At 42.9% G+C, this 17983-nt stretch overlaps 1 protein-coding gene across 1 annotated transcript in view; it reads left to right on the forward strand.

Moving 5' to 3' along the window:
- Positions 1 to 17983, forward strand: part of tbcd (tubulin folding cofactor D) — a 238705-nt gene that overhangs the window by 117951 nt on the left and 102771 nt on the right. Inside the window, exon 14 of the mRNA XM_078400951.1 lies at positions 70 to 226. Coding sequence (XP_078257077.1) covers positions 70 to 226 — 157 coding nt within the window. The remainder of the gene's footprint in view (positions 1 to 69; positions 227 to 17983) is intronic.

Consider the following 17983-nt stretch of genomic DNA (forward strand, 5'->3'; position numbering starts at 1 on the left):
TTATAGAAACCCAGTCATGAATCTGAAAATAAATGATAAAGCTAATAGATTTTTTTTTCTCCTTCACAGTTGTACCTGTCATTATCAAAGCATTGACGTTTGATGAGAAGCGTGGTGCTTGTAGTGTGGGAGCGAACGTGAGAGACGCAGCTTGCTATGTCTGCTGGGCTTTTGCTCGTGCGTACGATCCTCAAGAAATGAAACCATTCGTTAATCAGTTAGCGAGGTAAGACAATTTTACGATTTCTTTCCTGTTTATTTTGGGTGACCTCTAAGTGAAAGGAGGTTAAATGGTCCCTGACTTGTCGTAAAGGTCAGTCGTGAATTTGGTGAAAATGTAAATTTGATGCAGAGGAGAATAAAGTTGTATTTTACTGTTACGTCAACTCTTGCAGTGTTTTGTGTAAGCTCACAGACGTATTTGTAATTAGAAATAGTCAGTGTGCTTTAAAAAATACACTTATAGATGACCAAAATGTGGTTAAAAATAATATACATGAAGATGTTCCAGAGTAGATGTGCCATTGTATTTATATGGGAGCTTGTGCATTACAAACCTAACTGAGTAATCACTTGTGGAGCAAATGTCTCATTGAGTTGGATACATTCCTAATGCAAAGGGAGAGGGAGGAATGCTGAGCCAGAATTTTCTAAACTGTATTCCAGAATTGATCCCATTTTAGGGTTTGAATCTTAACATGACCCCAGAAGCTGGCCAATCAAGCAAAACAATAAGCAACTCAGAGCACCTATGTGATGTTGACCAGATTTTTATAGTGACATTGACTAATGGATAACAATTAGGGTGCAAATAAATATCTGCTTTAGATAGAACCTCCAGTAGGTGTCCAAGAGATGATACTGGACCATGGCTTCAACATGGAACTTCTAACAACGAACTTCTAACACTCTGAGTGATTCTAACAATTCCCCCGGTATTGCACAAGTCTTTCAACGTAGATTTTGTGCTCTGGTGTCTGAATTGTTTTCTAAACCCACTACTTTCTGAGTAAGGGTTGAAACTGCTACCACTGAGGCCATAATATTGTATGGATTCATTTAACTCACCAGCTGCATGAATGGAATCTCTCTCAGGCCTGCACATTACACTTCCTGAGAAGTAGCAAATGCAATAAACGAAATTGAAAGAAGTGCAAGTAACTAATTGTTTCCATTGAACTATGCTCTGTGGAATGTTAAAAAAACAGAGAAATGGTGCTGTTGAATGCTATCAACATTTGTCAGGAAATGGCATTGGGTAAACTGTTGTGACTGAAGGCAGATAAATCCCCAGGGCCTGATGGTCTGCATCCCAGAGTATTCAAGGAGGTGCCCCTAGAAATCGTGGATGCATTGGTGATCATTTTTCAATGTTCTATAAACTCTAGATCAGTTCCTGTGGGCTGGAGGATAGCTAATGTAACCCCACTTTTTAAGAAAGGTGGGAGAGAAAAAACAAGGAATTGTCGACCAGTTGGACTGACATCGGTGGTGGGGAAGATGTTTGAGTCGATTATTAAAGTTGTATTAACAGCGCATTTGGAAAGCAGTGACAGGATCAGTCATTTATTCACAAAATGCTGGAGTAACTCAGCAGGTCAGGCAGCATCTCAGGAGAGAAAGAATGGGTGACGTTTCGGGTCGAGACCCTTCTTCAGACCGGATCAGTCATAGTCAGCATGGATTTATGAAGGGGAAATCATGCTTGACATATTCTGGAATTTTCTATGTCTATGTTTCTATGAATGGAAGATATGGAGAAAGATGCTGGTGGTGTGGGAAGAGCAAAATTGTATGACATTATGGGGCGATTTGAGGATGTTGTCGGTGTTATCCTTAAAGCTGTAAATTAAAGATGCAAAGTGCTGGAGTAATTTAGCTTATCTTCTAAGCTGTTGCTCTGTCTTGTTTATTCCCGCACCCCCTCCTCTATCCCCAGTCTGCATGCAACTGGTTTGCATTCATGAGGCATACCTTAAGGCTTTAGATTTGTGAAGATAGTCCCCCAGAAGTGTGTGGGACTGTAATTGAAAAATAAAGCTGGCAGTTGTGATTCCTTGTGATTCATTATGCATAGCGTCAGCTGTTATTCTGAAGACTCGGCAGAAAATGATCACATCGCATTTTCATGTGATCTGTGACGGTAGTAAAAGGTGTGGTATCTTTTAATGACCAGTTAATGGTCAAAGTTGACCTTGACTTTCTAGAATTCTTAAATGACTCGTTGAGTAATTGTTGCAACTGTTCAAAGAGGTAAAATTGCCTGTTTCTCGATGTGTTGATTGTTGTTGCCACGGGCTGTTTAAAAATGATGAAACCCCATTGCGCACTGCAACTTAGCTTCATTGTTCAACTGAAAATGTTTGACAGGTTTCCTTCGGGCGTGAATTGTTGGAAGGTGGCTAGCCTATTCACTTTAATCAACGTCTTAAAAAGTTCTTGCTAATACAAATTGTTAAAAGTGCTGACTGGAAATCAATACTAAGATGAATTAATAGAGGTTTAATATCTTCGGCTAAAGTGGTTCTGAAAGTGGATTTTTTTTAAACTGCAGTGCAAACATATCCATTGCCAAGAAATCAGTCTGCAACTGGTGAACAAATAGGTTTTGTTTCTGTGCTACATATTGATCCTGGCAGTGCTCGACAGGTAATTTTCATGCAGGAAACGCTGTTTCAGAGATAGTATAGAATATATTTGTGGATGAATTTGCAATCAGTTAAGTACTCACTTTATTGACCCGCAGGTATCGCACCCGCCAAGCTTCGTACAGAGTTCTTCATATTGATCCATACAGTTATTACTTAAACTGCAATTCTACATCTGGCAAATACTTGGAGCTGTTTCCTCTCGGAAGTCCTTCAAGATTATTCCTTTGGGTTCTCGGGGGGCTAATGTGCGAATCACAGTCTCTTGTGCAGGTGAAGCGTGCGGTGGCTTACGCATGGCTGCTGTGTGTTCCTGATGCATGGCTTTGAGGTTCTTAATATCATTCCAAATGTTCCTTTCCATCTTTGAATGGTCAAGTCCAGAGATACCCAGGATGTTGCATTTCTTCAAGGAGGCGTTGATCATAAACTTGAATCCTCTCCTCTGTCGAAAACACTCGCTCACACATCCTTCCTGTGAATTTGGAGACTTTTGTAGAGGCACTGTAGCCACCCGTAAGTGCCATTGTTCATTGCCCTGAGATAGTTCATAATATTCATATCATAACAGTACTTTATTAGCCAAGTATGTTTTGCAACATACGAGGAATTTGATTTGCCATACGGTCATACCAATAAAGAGCAACAAGACACCCAAATACATTTTAAACATGAACCACAGTAACTCCTCCACATTCCTCATTGTGATGGAAGCCAAAAAAAGCTCAATCTTCTTCCCTTCTTTGTTCTCCCACGATCGGGGCACTCGAACCTTCCGTTGATGGGACAATCTTGGCTCCCGCAACCTGCGGTCGAGTCCTCCGCATCGGGGCGATCAAACCCCGTGTCGGGGCTAGTTGAACTTCTTGCGACTTTGGAGCTTCCTGACATCAGCCTCTACCCGAGACTGCAAGCTCCTCGATGTTGGAATTCGCAGGCCGCGGTTGGAGCGTTGATCCCAGGCAAGGGATCGCAGGCTCCGATGGTAAGTCCACGGCCCCGCGGTGGGGCTCAAAGTCAGTCTCGAGCAAGGCCGCCAGCTCCATGATGTTAGTGACCGGAGATATGATCCGGAAAAAAATTCATATCTCCGGCAAGGTAAGAGATTGAAAACAGTTTCCCCCGACCCCCCCCCCCCCCCCCCCACATAAAACAAACCAGAGAACATTAACACATACTTTTAAAACACACTAAAAATAACAAAAAAGACGAAAAGACAGACAAACTGTTGTCGAGGCTGCCATCACTAACAGCGCCATCCGGTGGAATGTGCTACCCTGTGGAGTTGCTGTCGGTAGTTCAGGTCTTGGGGCCATATAATGGGTTATTGCTGTCCAATATACCACAAGCTTTTTTGCTTCTGAGTAGGCTGCCTACGCCCTACTCCGACGGATCTCCTGCCGATGCTCGCAGGTATCGCACCCGCCAAGCTTCGCAGAGAGTTCTTCACTCATAGCCTGATGTGCAAGGCCCCATCAAATGCCAAACATCCTTTGCACCACCTTGTCCAGGATTCACAGCAACTGGGACCTCAACGCCTGTCATCTCGGCACCCTTTCTCCCGTCATGCAGCGACCCTCTGTGGCTCCGGTTTCAACATACTAGGAGCATGGAGAACCAGCTGGGAATAGACATCGCGACCTCCTCAATTCACTGTCGCACCGAACACCACAGCCCCACCCGGCTCGGACATGCCCCGCAAAGAGTGGGTCGCCCTGAACCGGTTCCGCACAGGGGTCGGTCAGTTCAACACCAACATGCATCGTTGGGGGTTGCGTTCATCAGCAGCCTGTGTGTGTGGAGCAGACCAGCAAACAGCGCAGCACGGCATTTTTTACTGTACTGTCCTCCGTCCCCCTGGTGGAGGGGTAGACCTCACGGCCCTCGACAACAGCACATTGCACTGGCTACAGCGCCTGGAGGGCGTTACATAATATCTGCTGCCTCAAACGCAAGAAGAAGAAGAAGCTTTTTTGCCTTCCATCAATATTAATTTTCACTTGCACTAGTACACATTAATGGAGTACTATGTTTGCAAATTAAAAGACTGAAGGTCTCATGACATGGTTACATACAAACTGGGGGATGAATGAGTCCGAGCAGGATGCCTGCCTTGATTGAAAAGTGGGAAGTGAGCTGGAGTTTTGTGTGAACCTTGACTGTCACAGGATAATGTGGTGCAGTCGGGGCAGGTTGACAGAGGACATTCATCTTCAGGATCTTGTGTATAAGGCCCAACCTCTTGATGGTTCGGTGAGTGAGTGAGCCAGCAATGGTTTGCAGCTCAACCTTGAAGTGTGCATGAATGCAGGTGGTGACTACTTGCTGCAGCTGCACTGCGGAGGCTCAGATACCGGTTTTGGAACCGTCACCAGATTATAGGTGTGATAAGGCGGAAAATAACAATATAAATTTGAATCTCGATGCTTTTGACTTGCTGATCTCATTGCTGCTTTATTATTTAGGGAGGTTTCCAGTGTAAAGGAGGTAACACCCCATGGGGTGAGGAGAAAATGTTTTGAGGGTGATTTAAGCTCAGACAAGTTTCATGCCAATGATGGAGGTTTGGAATTCATATACGAGCAGTTTCGGCTGCATTGTGCCCAGGGATCATAATGGGGTGGGCTGACAGTAAATTTTAACACTGATCACAGCCACCACCTAGACTGGTTGGATCAGTTACAGTCTACGTTCAAGAAGTCATATTGGAGTGGAGAAAGAAATTGCTTGCAGCTGGGGTTTTTTATGCATGCAACCTGCGGTAATTAAAATATTAGACTTGTGTGAATGAGACATGGGCATACCATTGTAAATCTTTAATTTGAACTCTATATTTTACTTTGCAAATAGTGTTTTGGGAGACTCAACAGGAGAGAACGTTTAAAAAGCATGAGAAAAGTGGTTGGCCTATTTGGAAACATCGTAAGATTGAGGGAGGTGAGGCTATTTTCAGTCTTGGGTTGTCGGCCGAACAGGACTCTGTTGAGGCCAGCACAAAGACAATTGAGATTTGAACAATTGAAATGATGTGAGAATGGTAATCAGATATCCAGTTCCATAAATGATAAACATTTGGATAAAGGTTGCATTGATAAATGCAGTCATGAGAATAACGATGATAAAACAAAGTCAGAAGCTATTGTATCTTCTATTGTCTTATAGCGATGTAAATCATTCCCTAAGCAGTCTTAAGTGCCTGCCTTTTTTGACAGTTCATACTCCTTGCACACTGTTTGTTGATGCTTGGTCAGGATATTATTTGGACAGTCTGAATGCCACCAGTGAGGTAAATAAATGTATTCCAGAGGCACATTGAGTGAAGCAACATTAAATTTTTAGACCCTTATTTGACACTGAAATTCAATCTGCTGTGGACCCAGTCTTCTGATCATGGCATGCCATACCATGATGGAACATAGATAAACGTATGAGGGCAGCTAAGACTTAAAAATGAATTCATTGATCCCTCTTTCTCGATAAAGGCTTCAAATTAAGTTTTTAAAAAGTGGTGGCAAGGCTGGCCAGAATATATTGCTGTGCGATAGAGTCAAGGGTATTTGCAGCAAGGACAGTCACATTGAAGATGTAGGTTTATTATTGTCACATATACCGAGGTACAGTGGAAAAACTTTGTTTTGCATGCACTTTAAACAGATCACCCATTACCATACATAGATACAATCATTTTAAACTCGTCCAATAGAGAGTACAAAGGGGAAGATACAGGGTACACAATATAATTTCGCAGCATCGTAATGCATCAGTTTCTTGGACAAAGTCCAAAGGGGTAGAAGTGAATCAAACAGTATGTTGACCAATGGAGGGAATTCTGTTTAGAAGCCTGTTGAGAGGGGAAGAAGCTGTTTCTGAGTCTGGTGCTGTGGCCTTTCTTCGAGTTTCTCTACCTTCTGCCGGATGCAAGCAGGGAGCAGAAGGAATAACCAGGGTTGGACAAGTCTTTGAATATGTTGGCTGCTTTTCTGAGGCAGCGTGAAGTGTAGCTAGCGACAACGGTGGGAGAACTGGTCTGTGTGATGGACTTGGCGACATCCACAACTCTCTGCATTTTCCTTTGGTCTTGGGCAAAGTTGTTCCTAAACCAAGCTATAATGCAACCTGACATAGAAACATAGAAAATAGGTGCAGGAGTAGGCCATTCGGCCCTTCGAGCCTGCACCGCCATTCAATACGATCATGGCTGATCATCCAGCTCAGTAACCTGTATCTGCCTTCTCTCCATACCCCCTGATCCCTCTAGCCACAAGGGCCACATCTAACTCCCTCTTAAATATAGCCAATGAACTGGCCTCAACTACCTTCTGTGGCAGAGAATTCCACAGACTCACCACTCTCTGTGTGAAGAAATGTTTTCTCATCTCGGTCCTAAAAGACTTCCGCCTTATCCTTAAGCTGTGACCCCTGGTTCTGGACTTGCCCAACATCGGGAACAATCTTCCCGCATCTAGCCTCTCCAACCCCTTAAGAATTTTATATGTTTCAATAAGATCCCCCCTCAGTCTTCTAAATTCCAGCGAGTATAAGCCTAGTCTATCCAGTCTTTCTTCATATGAAAGTCCTGCCATCCCAGGGATCAATCTGACAATATGTTTTTTATGGTGCATCTGTAGAAGTTTATAAGAGTCACTGGTCATGCATAATTTCCTCAATCACCTCATGAAGTAGAAGCATTGCTGTGTCTCCATGGCTGTCACATTACTGTGGTTGGTCTACGACAGATCATTCATCAAAGATCTTGAAGCTCTCAACCATTTCCACATCCCATTGATGCTGATTGGGACATGTACTCCGTCCAAGCTTCCTGAAGTTGAATAACTGGCTCTTTTGTCTTGCTGACATTGAGCAAGAGGTTATTGTCCTGACACCATGTCACTAAGTTCTGTTTTTCTTTCCTATATTTCTTTCCTGTCATTGTTTGTGAATCGGCCCATTGTTTGTGTCGTATGCAAACTTGTACATGGAATTCGAGTCAAATTTGCCCATGCAGGAGGTCATCTTAGATTTTTTTCCAGCTGGTGTTAACTGTTTCTGATGAGCTTATTTCTGCTGTCGACCCTCAGTGGCGAGGGTCTATGGGAGTTTGGAACTTTGATAGCTGTAATAGTGCTGACATATCCATGCATATCAGTGGCTGTCAGTGAACCGCTGAGCCTCCTGTGCTCTCTCCATCTGTTCTTTAGGGCATGGGTTTTATGCTGGACCTCCGACATCAGATGGCTGTAGGGCTGTTTCTTTTACCTCATGGAATGGTGGACTTTATAATCCAGAAGTTATGTTTGCTGTTAATTACCTCCTCGATCTCCATATCATTCTCGTCAAACCAGTCTTGCTTGTTCTTGGCAGAAAAGCTCTTCACAGGTGTTGATTATTGGAAGACTTCAGGGTAATCCATTTATGGCTTCAGTTTGTCTATGAGGTGATTTTTTGCTTTCTTTCTCAGGTTCTTCAGAGCTTTCCCATTAATCTTTCTCATCAGTGCTTCAGTTAATGGACTGGCCTCGCAATACATGAGTTAAGAATAGGGTTAACTCCACAAGGACAAAGAGGCATTATGGAAAGATCTCTTCGAAGACATCCTGAATGGCAATCTGTCTTTGACATGAGCACTGTTAACTCAATTGTCCAGCAATCCAACTATTTTTTTCAGCCAGTCCTGATCAACAAGAAGTCAAAAAGGACAGCATATCTGTAATGGTGTGGGTGTAGCAGATATCTCTGCAGCGTCTCAGTTAAACAACAATATAACCTGACAGGTGACTTAGAATGTGCAGTGCGTGCAGGTATGGTTAGTTTCACCTTCCCTGGGGTGTTGTGTTATTTGTGGTTAGAAGAAAATGGGGTGTGTATTGAAATAAGAATTAAAACAACAAGCCAGAGATAACTGGCTGGAAGGCAAGATTGTATATCTACGGAATAAGGAAATTTGCAGCATTGCTTTGAGCTATATATAACTTTCCAGATTGTGAATACCAAATTTGATTTCCTTGGAAGATTTTACATGTGAGATTTTTTTTAAATGCTGTTTTGGGCATGCAATAGTATGTTCAACTAGCTGGGACTGAGGTTTGTAGCTTAACCCAACCGCCATGTTTCACGTGAAAGTCAGAGACATTTGTATGACGTACAGGAAAGGTATGTACAATCCATCCATTGTTTCTATAACCAGCAGTAGGGATAGGCCTCTCAGCTCCGTAAGTCTGTTCCACCATTCAGTTAGATTGTGGCTGATCTAGTCTCGGCTTCGTCTTCACTTTCTCCCTTTCCTTAACTTTGTTCTACTTCAAATCTGCCAATCTCCATCTTGAATGTGTTTAATGAGCTTTCACAGCGCTCTTGGGTAAAGAATTGCAGTCATGATCCAAAGAGACAAGAAATTCCCACTTATTTCACTTAAATAAACAAAAGATTCACAAGGAACCGCAGATGCTAGTTTACAAAAAAACCCATTAAGCGCTGGAGGAACTCGACGGTTCAGACAGCATTCCTAGAGGACATGCACAGAATATTTTTCAAAATGGGACCCTTTTACTGAAGAAGGGTCTCGACCCAAACATCGCCTATCCATGTCCTCCAGAGACAATACCTTATTCTGAAACACTGTTCTTTAATTCAAAATATCCCCATTCGGGGAGTCGTCCTCTCAGCATCCATCCTGTTATTCCTCAAGAGAATCTTACGGGTCAATAAGATCATCTCTCATTCTTCCACTCTTCAATGACTGTAAGACCAATGTCCCAAATCATTCATCCCAGAAATCAACCCATTAAACCTTCAATGCAAGAATGTGGGCCTAAACAATACACAATATTCTGCATGCGGACTCATCAGCACCCTGTTGCATCAAAACTTACCTGTGTTTATAATTAATATCCTATTCCATTAGATTTCCTACTTACTTGCTGTGTAACAAAGAGGAAGATGCTTTAACTTTATTGCATTCCATCACAGTGAGGAATGTGGAAGCCGCTGTGGTGGATGTTTATGTTGAATTTTATTTACTGTGGCTGTGTGTCTTGTTGCTTTTTGCTTAGTATGGCTGTATGGTAACTCAAATTTCACTGTACCTTAATTGGTACATGTGACAATTAAATTAAATTCAAGATTTAATTTAATTGTCACATGTACCTTTGTGTTTCACCTCATAGGTTTTATACATTTGATTGTGTAGTGAGATTTTGGCATCTCAAATTAAATGATAGTTTGTTTTTTATTTTTCCTTCCAAAATGAATAACTTCACATTTTCCAACGTTATACTCTATCTGCCAACTTGTTGCTCACTCATTTAACCTATCTCTATGCCTTTGCTCGTTGTATCCTCCTCACAAGTTGTTTTCCAAACATTCGGGTGGCACAGTGGTGCAGCTGGTAGAGTTGCTGGCTAATAGCGCCAGGGATCCAAGTTCGATCCTGACCTCTGGTGCTCTCTGTGTGGAGTTTGCATGTTCTCCCTGTGACTGTAGGTTTCCTCCCAGTGCTCCGCTTTCCTCCCACATCCAAAAGTGCGAGTTTGTAGATTTTTTTAGATTTAGAGATACAGCGCGGAAACAGGCCCTTCGGCCCACCGAGTCCGCGCCGCCCAGTGATCCCCGCACATTAACACTATCCTACACACACTAGGGACAATTTTTACATTTACCCAGTCAATTTTAACCTACATAACTGTACGTCTTTGGAGTGTGGGAGGAAACCGAAGATCTCGGAGAAACCCCATGCAGGTCACGGGGAGAACGTACAAACTCCATACAGACGGCGCCCGTAGTCAGGATCGAACCTGAATCTCCAGCGCTGCATGCGCTGTAAGGCAGCAACTCTACCGCTGCGCCACCGTGCCGCACCGCAGGTTAATTGGTGTCTGTAAATTGCCCCCTGTGTGTCGGGAGTGGATATGAAATTGGGATAACATGGAACTAGTATAAATGGGTGATTGATGGTCAGTGTGAATTCAATGGGCCGAAGGGCCATTTCGCATGCTGTATCTTTCAATCGATATCATTATATCATTGGTGAACTTAGCTGTAGTACAGCTTTTCGAAAAAGGTCACTGTTCTGGCAGTTTCTGGTTCATTCTTCCATCACCAGCAATGTTCATGCCTCTTCTCAGTGCATCTCCAACTGCAGGAGAGGCAGCATCTGCCCTCTCTCCACACTTCCTACCACCCTCCAACACAAACAAACCAACCAGATTCACCACATTCTCATTTCAAATTTTTCATTCAATACAAACAATGTACTCTTCTTGGTACTTTCCATCCCACTCTCACTTGGAACCCCCTGTTCTTGCAATTTTCCAACATAAGCTTAAGGTACAGGATTCACATAATGATTATAAATGTTATAACCACTCAGAAATCATCATTGAACTCAACATTTTACAATTTCTTAACATTCCCATTTGAGGTCATAAGAGATAGGAGCAGAATTAGGCCATTCATAGATACATAGATACATAGACCATAGGTGCAGGAGTAGGCCATTCGGCCCTTCGAGCCAGCACCGCCATTCAATGTGATCATGGCTGATCATCCACAATCAGTACCCCGTTCTTGCCTTCTCCCCATACCCCTTAATTCCATTAGCCCTTAGAGGTCTATCTAACTCTCTCTTGAATGCATCCAGTGAATCGGCCTCCACTGCCTTCTGAGATAGAGAATTCCACAAATTCACAACTCTCTGTGTGAAAAACTTTTTCCTCATCTCAGTTCTAAATTGCCTACCCCTTATTCTTAAACTGTGTCCCCTGTTTCTGGACTGCCCCAACATCGGGAACATGTATCCTGCATCTAGCGTGTCCAATCCCTTAATAATTTTATATGTTTCTATAAGATCCCCTCTCATCCTTATAAATTCTAGTGAATACAAGCCCAGTCGCTCCATCATATGACAGTCCCACGATCCCGGGAATTAACCTCGTGAACCTACGCGACACTTCCTCAATAGCAAGAATATCCTTCCTCAAATTAGGAGACCAAAACTGCACGCAATACTCCAGGTGTGGTCTCACCAGGGCCCTGTACAATTGCAGAACGACCTCTTTGCTCCTATACTCAACTCCTCTCGTTATGAAGGCCAACATGCCATTAGCTTTCTTCACCGTCTGTTGTACCTTCATGCTTACTTTCATTTGGCCCATCAAGTCTGCGCCGCCATTTAATCATGGCTAATCTATCCCCCCCTCTTAACCCCATTCTCCTGCCTTCTCCCCATAACCCCTGACACCATACTAATCACAAATCTATCTGGCTCTGCCTTATAAATATCCATTGACTTGGCCTCCACAGCCTTCTGTGGCAAAGAATTCCACAGATTCACCAACCTCTGATAAAATAAATTCCTCCTCATCTGCTTCCTAAGGAATGTCCTTTCATTCTGAGGCTATGACCTAGACTCTCCCACTGGATGCTGCCTGATCTGTTGAATATCTACGGCAATTTTTATTTTTTCTTCATGCAACTGTAATGTAATGTCCAGCCTTGAGTGTTACAGCCGGCTGTGGAAAAGACCAACGTTTTAAACAGATTTCTGTATTATGATGATCAAAAGACGGCTGCAAATCTGAAAAGAAAACAGAAAGTACCGGACACACTCAGCAGGTTGGCTGCATCCATGGAAAGCTAACATTTCAGACCCTAGGAATTGGGAACAAATGCAGGCATATGACTGGTTCGAGGGCTAGGAATGCAGGCAGGCATGCAAACAATGTGTATAGGGACAGAGTTAGGGCTTGTGCTGGGATTACCGTCAGAGTGTAGCCAGGAACTTGAGGTGTACTCAAGGAAGTGGGCGGAAAGTTGAAGGGAAGGTTCTGTCAAATGGGTAGAATGATTAGCGAATGGAAATGAAGGGAGAGGAAAGGCAAGTGAAGGGATTTGGGGACATTGATGGCTAAAGGGGAGATAAGGTGAACAGAAACCGTGGTGGGTATGGGCTCCTGTGATTGAGCTCATGTAAGAAATGGCACATTGGTCAATGCTGAATCATATGTGAGCAGCAGAACCTAGTCTCCAGATGTCTTGGTCCCTTTCGTAACAGGATCAAGCTGTCAGGCTACCGTTGTAGATGATGTCCAAGAAGTACCCTTGCTATTGAGGGCGTGCAGCGTAGGTTTACTAGGTTAATTCCCGGAATGGCGGGACTGTCATATGTTGAAAGACTGGAGCGACTAGGTTTGTATACACTGGAATTTAGAAGGATGAGAGGGGATCTTATCGAAATGTATAAAATTATTAAGGGATTGGACACGTTAGAGGCAGGAAACATGTTCCCAATGTTGGGGGAGTCCAGGACCAGGGGCCACAGTTTAAGAATAAGGGGTAGGCCATTTAGAACAGAGATGAGGAAAAACTTTTTCAGTCAGAGAGTTGTGAATCTGTGGAATTCTCTGCCTCAGTGGGCAGTGGAGGCCAATTCTTTGAATACATTCAAGAGAGAGCTAGATAGAGCTCTTAAGGATAGCGGAGTCAGGGGGTATGGGGAGAAGGCAGGAACGGGGTACTGATTGAGAATGATCAGCCATGATCACATTGAATGGCGGTGCTGGCTCGAAGGGCCGAATGGCCTTCTCCTGCACCTATTTTCTATTGTCTATTGTCTACCCATGGTAAAAAAAAACCTCTGCAAAGCCAACTTAAAATATGAAGTTTGACACCTGGGTTGTCAGAACCTGAATGAACAGTTCCAATAGTGATAATCTGAATTACATGCAAACAGGATCTCAGGCACTTTGATATCAATGTTGCAGCCCTGAGTGAGATAGGATAGGTAATAGATGGCCGATTGGGGAAAAGAGGAATTGTGTACACTTTGCTCTGGAGGAATAAAACCTGATGGAATTATGTCTTCATAGAATGGGCTTCACCATCAAGAGTGAGTTGGTCCAGAACTTCAGTAATTCCGACTACGCCCATGTTTCTCTCTGCCACTGAACTAATGCACTTCAGTCTGTGGTGCATGTGCTGCAATTGTAAAAACCACAGATGTGCCGAAGGAGTAATTCTGCTGGGGCCGAAAAAAAACCGTGTCAGCATCCCCGAGTGAGTGAATCCTGATAACTTCAACAGCAGAGTGGGAAGACATTCCACACTCTGGCATGTGAGGAAGGAGTAGTTGGGATATGCTAATGCCAGCAGGTTCCTATTCCTAACAAAATGCTTTGGGCTGTGTTACCCTGATTAATACCGTGTTATTTCAGAGAGTCCAAAAGGCCACAACCCAGACTGGGCAGCCGCACTTGTCAGATGACATCACTAATTGAGTGAGGGATATCCTCATCATCTCTATCATGACAAGTACTGATGGCATCTGGACTGATCACCACCTAATCTATGTAAATTCTATCCATTTAGAAGTGCAGTGGATGTGATCTACGCCGTGCAACAATCTTGAGAGAAATGCAGCTAGCAGTCCCAGTCACTGTACTTAGGCTTTATTGGACTTCATGACAAGCTTTCTCTTTGCCAACTGGGAAGGATTAAGGAGCACCCTCCCCAAATTTAGCATCCCTCAGAAATATATACATGTTCTTTGTGAAGACATGCAAGCCATTATCCAAAGTACCAGGCCAGCGATATTACCAGTCAAGATCCCGAGAGTCAGATAAGCCCATATCAATGATCCCACTGGTTTTTTCAATTTATTGTACCTTGCATTCAACAAACCGTCCACAGGAGGGGAGCTAATAAACAGAAATAATGGGGGGGAAAAAATCAAATGTGGAGCACCTACACTCCATTAAAAAAGGCCCCAAACCACATTAGGCCATCTGCAGTATTGGGATGATATTCAGATTTGTGTACACTTGGATGCTGAGCTCCATGCTATTGTCTGGTCATTTATGGCATCATCTGAAAGGTTGGCCTGTCATTCAACGTCTGCAAAACAAAGAAGGGTCTCGACCCGAAATGTCACCCGTTCCTTCTCTCCAGAGATGCTGCCTGACCCACTGAGTTACTGCAGCATTTTGTGTCTATCTGCAAAACAAAGGTCCTCTGCCAGCATTAGGCTGTACAATACTGCTCTACAACTATGACGTTTCATGGTGAGACCCTGGAAAAAGTGAATTGCTTCTCTTATCACGGGAGCCACGTCTTGCAGTCAAACATTGAAGATGAAATTCACCATTGTCTTCAATGCTCCAGCACAGCCTTTAAATAAAAGGATGCTTGTTGAAGATCAAGACCTCCAGCTCTCAAACTGCCATGTGTCTACAGGGCAGCAGTGATTCTTGTCTGCCTATCTGCTTCTGAGACCTGGATTACCTGCATTAAGCAACTCTGCAGAATTCTCTGCATTACTGGAAGGATAAGCAGATCAATGTCCGATCCTTTCCCTGGTCAACATTCCCAGTGCAGAGGCCCCTAATTACACAGTTGGATCCACTTGGCAGGCCATGTTATATACATCCTGATAGTCCTGCAGCCAGCACTCCATTCTGAGCTCTCTCATGCAAAGGGATTACCAAGTGGGCAAGCAATGTGATCCAAAGATGTACTCTAAACATTCTTAGAATGAAATATCCTCGGTGATTGCTGAGAATCTCTGGCCCATGACTACTCAATGTGCAAAAGAAACATTCAAGATCTGAAGAAGGGTCTCGACCCGAAGCGTCACCCGTTCCTTCTCTCCAGAGATGCTGCCTGTCCCGCTGAGTTACACCAGCATTTTGTGTCCATCGTCGGTGTAAACCAACATCTGCAGTTCCTTTCTACACATTCAAGATGTGCTGAGAATCTTGAGTGGATGCTTTGGGAGTACAGTGAAGCCTTACATAACTAACAGTAGGAGCACATCACCTCTCAATCTAACCACCTGACCACTCCGGCACCTCCTCTTGCAGCTGTGATAGTGTCAGTGGAATTTTCATTTGTCATTAAGGATAGACAATAGGTGCAGGAAGGAGGCCATTCGGCCCTTCGAGCCAGCACCGCCATTCAATGTGATCATGGCTGATAGTGAACTATTTCTTTAAATGCTTGCTATTGTTTATATTGGAGCAAACGTTTTAATCGCCCTTATCACACCTTATCAGTTGTGCCTGTAATGTCTACACAATAGGCCCAATTTAAGCTAAAGACTGCTGATCATTGTCGCTCTTGAACTGCATCACATTTCCTTAGATAGCAGCAACTACAAGTAAAGGCATACATGCAAATATTCCAATTGCTTTGTGGAAATAAAACCTTGTGGATACTCTCACTAGGTTGTGGTTTGTATCAAAGATGAAAACTGAACACCACAGGAAGTTAAGTCATTATTTCATGACTTTGTAACCTTTAACCAGGGTGAGAATATTAAATGCTGCAAATCAACCTTCCTGAACCATAATATTAATCACAATATGTTAATGATATTACTACTTCAGGTTTGAATTATTGTTAGTTATTAAACTTGTCAACTGTTAAATTTTCAAGTTTCCTTTCCAATATATTTGACGTACTCACAATCCAATTCTTTCATCCCTTTTCATTTATATTTCTATACTTGATTTGAGATTATAATTAAACACTAATTGTACTTTTTTTCTTGGGTTTTACTTGGTTTATTTCATCTGGTCAGTCAGGCCAATTCAAATTACTTAACCTGTTCATTCATCCCCAGACCTCCAATACCCTTTGGTGGAACATTACTGCCTTCAATTTCATTAACTAGCATCACAAAAAAACCCACTCTCTTCAAAAGGAACCACTTGAATACCCGTGACAACGTTTTGCCCACCTTTTGCATTGCTGTAATAAGTTTTCATTATTTTGCCAGTTTCCGCCATGACCAGCACCTTGCCAAACTAGTTGAATGTAAGCAGGTGTTTCCTTGTCAGTCGAGTTTATGGTTGAACTTTTAGGCGTGGAATGTTGAAATTCCATCACATCCCGTACTAGAATATTTAATTTTAGATATATACCCAAATAAACAGCTTGCTTCCATACATTTTTCTTTTGCACATATTCAACTCATGGGCACTCAAATATGAGCAGAAATGGAAAGCTACACCTAGTGCTTTAAAAGCTCAAAAATAACTAAACTATTGTATTTAATTGCACCTGTGGCTGAACAAGTATTGCAGGTTTGATGACAAGTTAAGACATGTTGCTGCATCACCAAAGTACCGAGTTTTACTCCGAAACTCCAAAACCTCAGCTAAAATCATATTTGACGCGGTAGCAAGAATAAAAAAATTAAAGAAATCTTTCAGTTTAATACGACAATTATTTTCATTATGTAAACAATAGCTAGGCAAATGTTTCACGAGAACAAAGAGCTGCAAATATCTTAGGAAATGAAGTAGTGAAGGTAGATTTGGAAAAAAAAGGGGCAGTACTGTCGGAAGGTGGTGTTTGCTGGAGGCTGTCATTTACTGTACTTAAAGGGCGAAGTAGAAACAAGGAACTGCAGATGCTGGCTCCTCTCCAGAGATGCTGCCTGACCCGCTGAGTTACTCCAGCATCTTGTATCTACCGTACAAAAAACCCCCATATATTGTTGGAGATGGACACAAAATGCTGGTGTAACTCAGCAGGTCAGGTAGCATCTCTGGAGAAAATGGACAGGTGACGTTTTGGGTTGGGACCCTTCTTCAGACTCCATTACTTTATTACATTATTACGTAAAGTGCTGGAGTAACTCGGCAGTTCAGGCAGCATCTCTGGAGAACGTGGAGTAAAAGGGTCACGACCCGAAAAATTACCTATCCATGTTCTCCAGAGATGCGGCCTGGCCCGTTGAGTTACTCCAGCACTTTGTGACTTTTCATGACAAAGGGACACTGGGTGATCGGAAGTTGAAAAAGTAAGGCATGTATTTACGCAGTTCCTTTCGCTGTTTAACAAGGTCCAAAAATACTTTTACAACCAATTTGAAATGTAGCAAGTTACAAAGTGGGGCAGTGTTGAATATGACAAGTGGCAGTTTGATAAAGAGGAGGTAATCTGTTTCAAAGTGATGTTGTTTGACCAGGGTGTGAATGGGGATTCTTCGGCTCTTCGGAATAGTGTCACATAATCTTCCGTGTGCATCCTTGAAGGCAGTGTGGAATGGTTAGGTGCCATGTTTGAGAAGCAGTAGCTCCAACTACTTTTCAATACTTCACTGGCATGTCAACAACGTCTGTTTGATGTTCAGGTTTGCAGAGCGTGACCTTCAGAGAATATTTGATACCTGTTAAATGAAAGGGGTCTTGTGATTGAAATGAAAATGTATGAAAATACAGTACACATGAGAATTTTCACAACTCTGATATATAGCTGGGCATAATTCTAAGTAAGTAGGGTTTAAGGGAAATAAATTAAATGTTCCATTCATTGCTGAGTAGTTAACTTTGGCCAGA

Source organism: Rhinoraja longicauda, chromosome 6 (genome assembly GCF_053455715.1).
Source record: "Rhinoraja longicauda isolate Sanriku21f chromosome 6, sRhiLon1.1, whole genome shotgun sequence".
Taxonomy (NCBI): Eukaryota; Metazoa; Chordata; class Chondrichthyes; order Rajiformes; family Arhynchobatidae; genus Rhinoraja; species Rhinoraja longicauda.